The sequence below is a fragment of the Bison bison genome, unplaced genomic scaffold (assembly GCF_000754665.1).
Source record: "Bison bison bison isolate TAMUID 2011002044 unplaced genomic scaffold, Bison_UMD1.0 scf7180017864167, whole genome shotgun sequence".
In the NCBI taxonomy this organism is placed as follows: domain Eukaryota; kingdom Metazoa; phylum Chordata; class Mammalia; order Artiodactyla; family Bovidae; genus Bison; species Bison bison.
The window spans coordinates 5,306,667-5,307,950 of NW_011494739.1; the positions used below are offsets into that span (position 1 = coordinate 5,306,667).

General features: G+C 66.4%; 1 protein-coding gene across 1 annotated transcript in view; it reads left to right on the forward strand.

The window, feature by feature from the left end:
* Positions 1–1,284, forward strand: part of ZNF831 (zinc finger protein 831) — a 93,006-nt gene that overhangs the window by 17,654 nt on the left and 74,068 nt on the right. Inside the window, exon 2 of the mRNA XM_010841907.1 lies at positions 115–1,278. Coding sequence (XP_010840209.1) covers positions 151–1,278 — 1,128 coding nt within the window. The 5' untranslated portion in view covers positions 115–150. The remainder of the gene's footprint in view (positions 1–114; positions 1,279–1,284) is intronic.

Consider the following 1,284-nt stretch of genomic DNA (forward strand, 5'->3'; position numbering starts at 1 on the left):
GGAATTGTTGTGGCTTCAGTAGAGGTGATGAAATGCTCAGTGGGGGCAGGCAAGTGTGTACTGTACAGTGAGAGAAGAGAGGTACCCACAGTAAAGTCCGGTTGTTGCTCACAGGTTTCCCAGCACCCCAGGCCACCCAGATGATGTGGGATGGATGTGCCAGAACTCGCCTGTCCTACCTCGCCTGCCAGGGACCAGCCGGCACCTGCTTCTGGCCCCCCAGGGGCCCCGGGTGGGCAGGCATCGCCTCACTTGACCCTGGGCCCCGTCATCCTGTCTCGGGAGCAGGGCCTGGCCCCCACCGTGTTCCTGAAGGCCCTGCCCATCCCGCTGTACCACACAGTGCCTCCGGGAGGGCTCCAGCCACGTGCTCCCCTCGTGACAGGCAGTCTGGATGGGGGCAGCCTGCCCTTCGTTCTCGGCCCCCTGCTGCAGCCTGAAGGGCTTGGTCCCACCCGAGCAGGGAAGCCGGTGGCCCCGGGGCTCACGGTGAACATCGTGGGTGCTCTGCCCATCCTGTCACCGGGCCTGGGGCCCGCTCTGGGCAGCCCAGGCAAGGTGCGCAACGCTGGCAGGTACCTGTGCCCACACTGCGGCCGGGACTGCCTGAAGCCCAGCGTTCTGGAGAAGCACATTCGGTCCCACACAGGGGAGCGGCCCTTCCCCTGCGCCACCTGCGGCATTGCCTTTAAGACCCAGAGCAACTTATATAAGCACAGACGGACCCAGACACACCTCAACAACTCCAGACTCTCTTCGGAGTCTGACGGTGGAGGGAGCAGCCTCCTAGAGGAAGGTGAAAAGGCTGCTGAGCCCACGGGGGCCGACCGGGCGCTATCACAAAGACCCCTTTCTCCCGGCACCCACGCCGCTGGGCACTGCCCAGTGCCCACCGTGCATGTGTCCCTGGTTGCCAAGAACCTGGATCGGAAGTTGGATGCTGTTCCCTGTCGGGGGTCCACGTTTGATATCAAGGAGGCCCCTGTAGACTCTGCTCCCGGGCTCCCGCTGGCCAGCCCGCAGTCGAGGTGGAAGCTACCAGAGCCTCGGTCCCCGACGGCCAGTAGGCCGAGCTCAGCGCTGCAGCAACAGCAGGTGGAGAAGCCTGGAGACTCCAAGCCCTCGGAGGGCCGGCTGCGGAAGTGCGAGAGCACCGACTCGGGCTACCTGTCCCGTTCGGACAGCGCGGAGCAGCCGCCGGCCGCCGGCAGCCCCCTGCACAGCCTGTCGGAGCACAGCGCCGAGTCCGAGGGCGAGGGCGGCCCCGGGCCCGGGCGCGCGGAG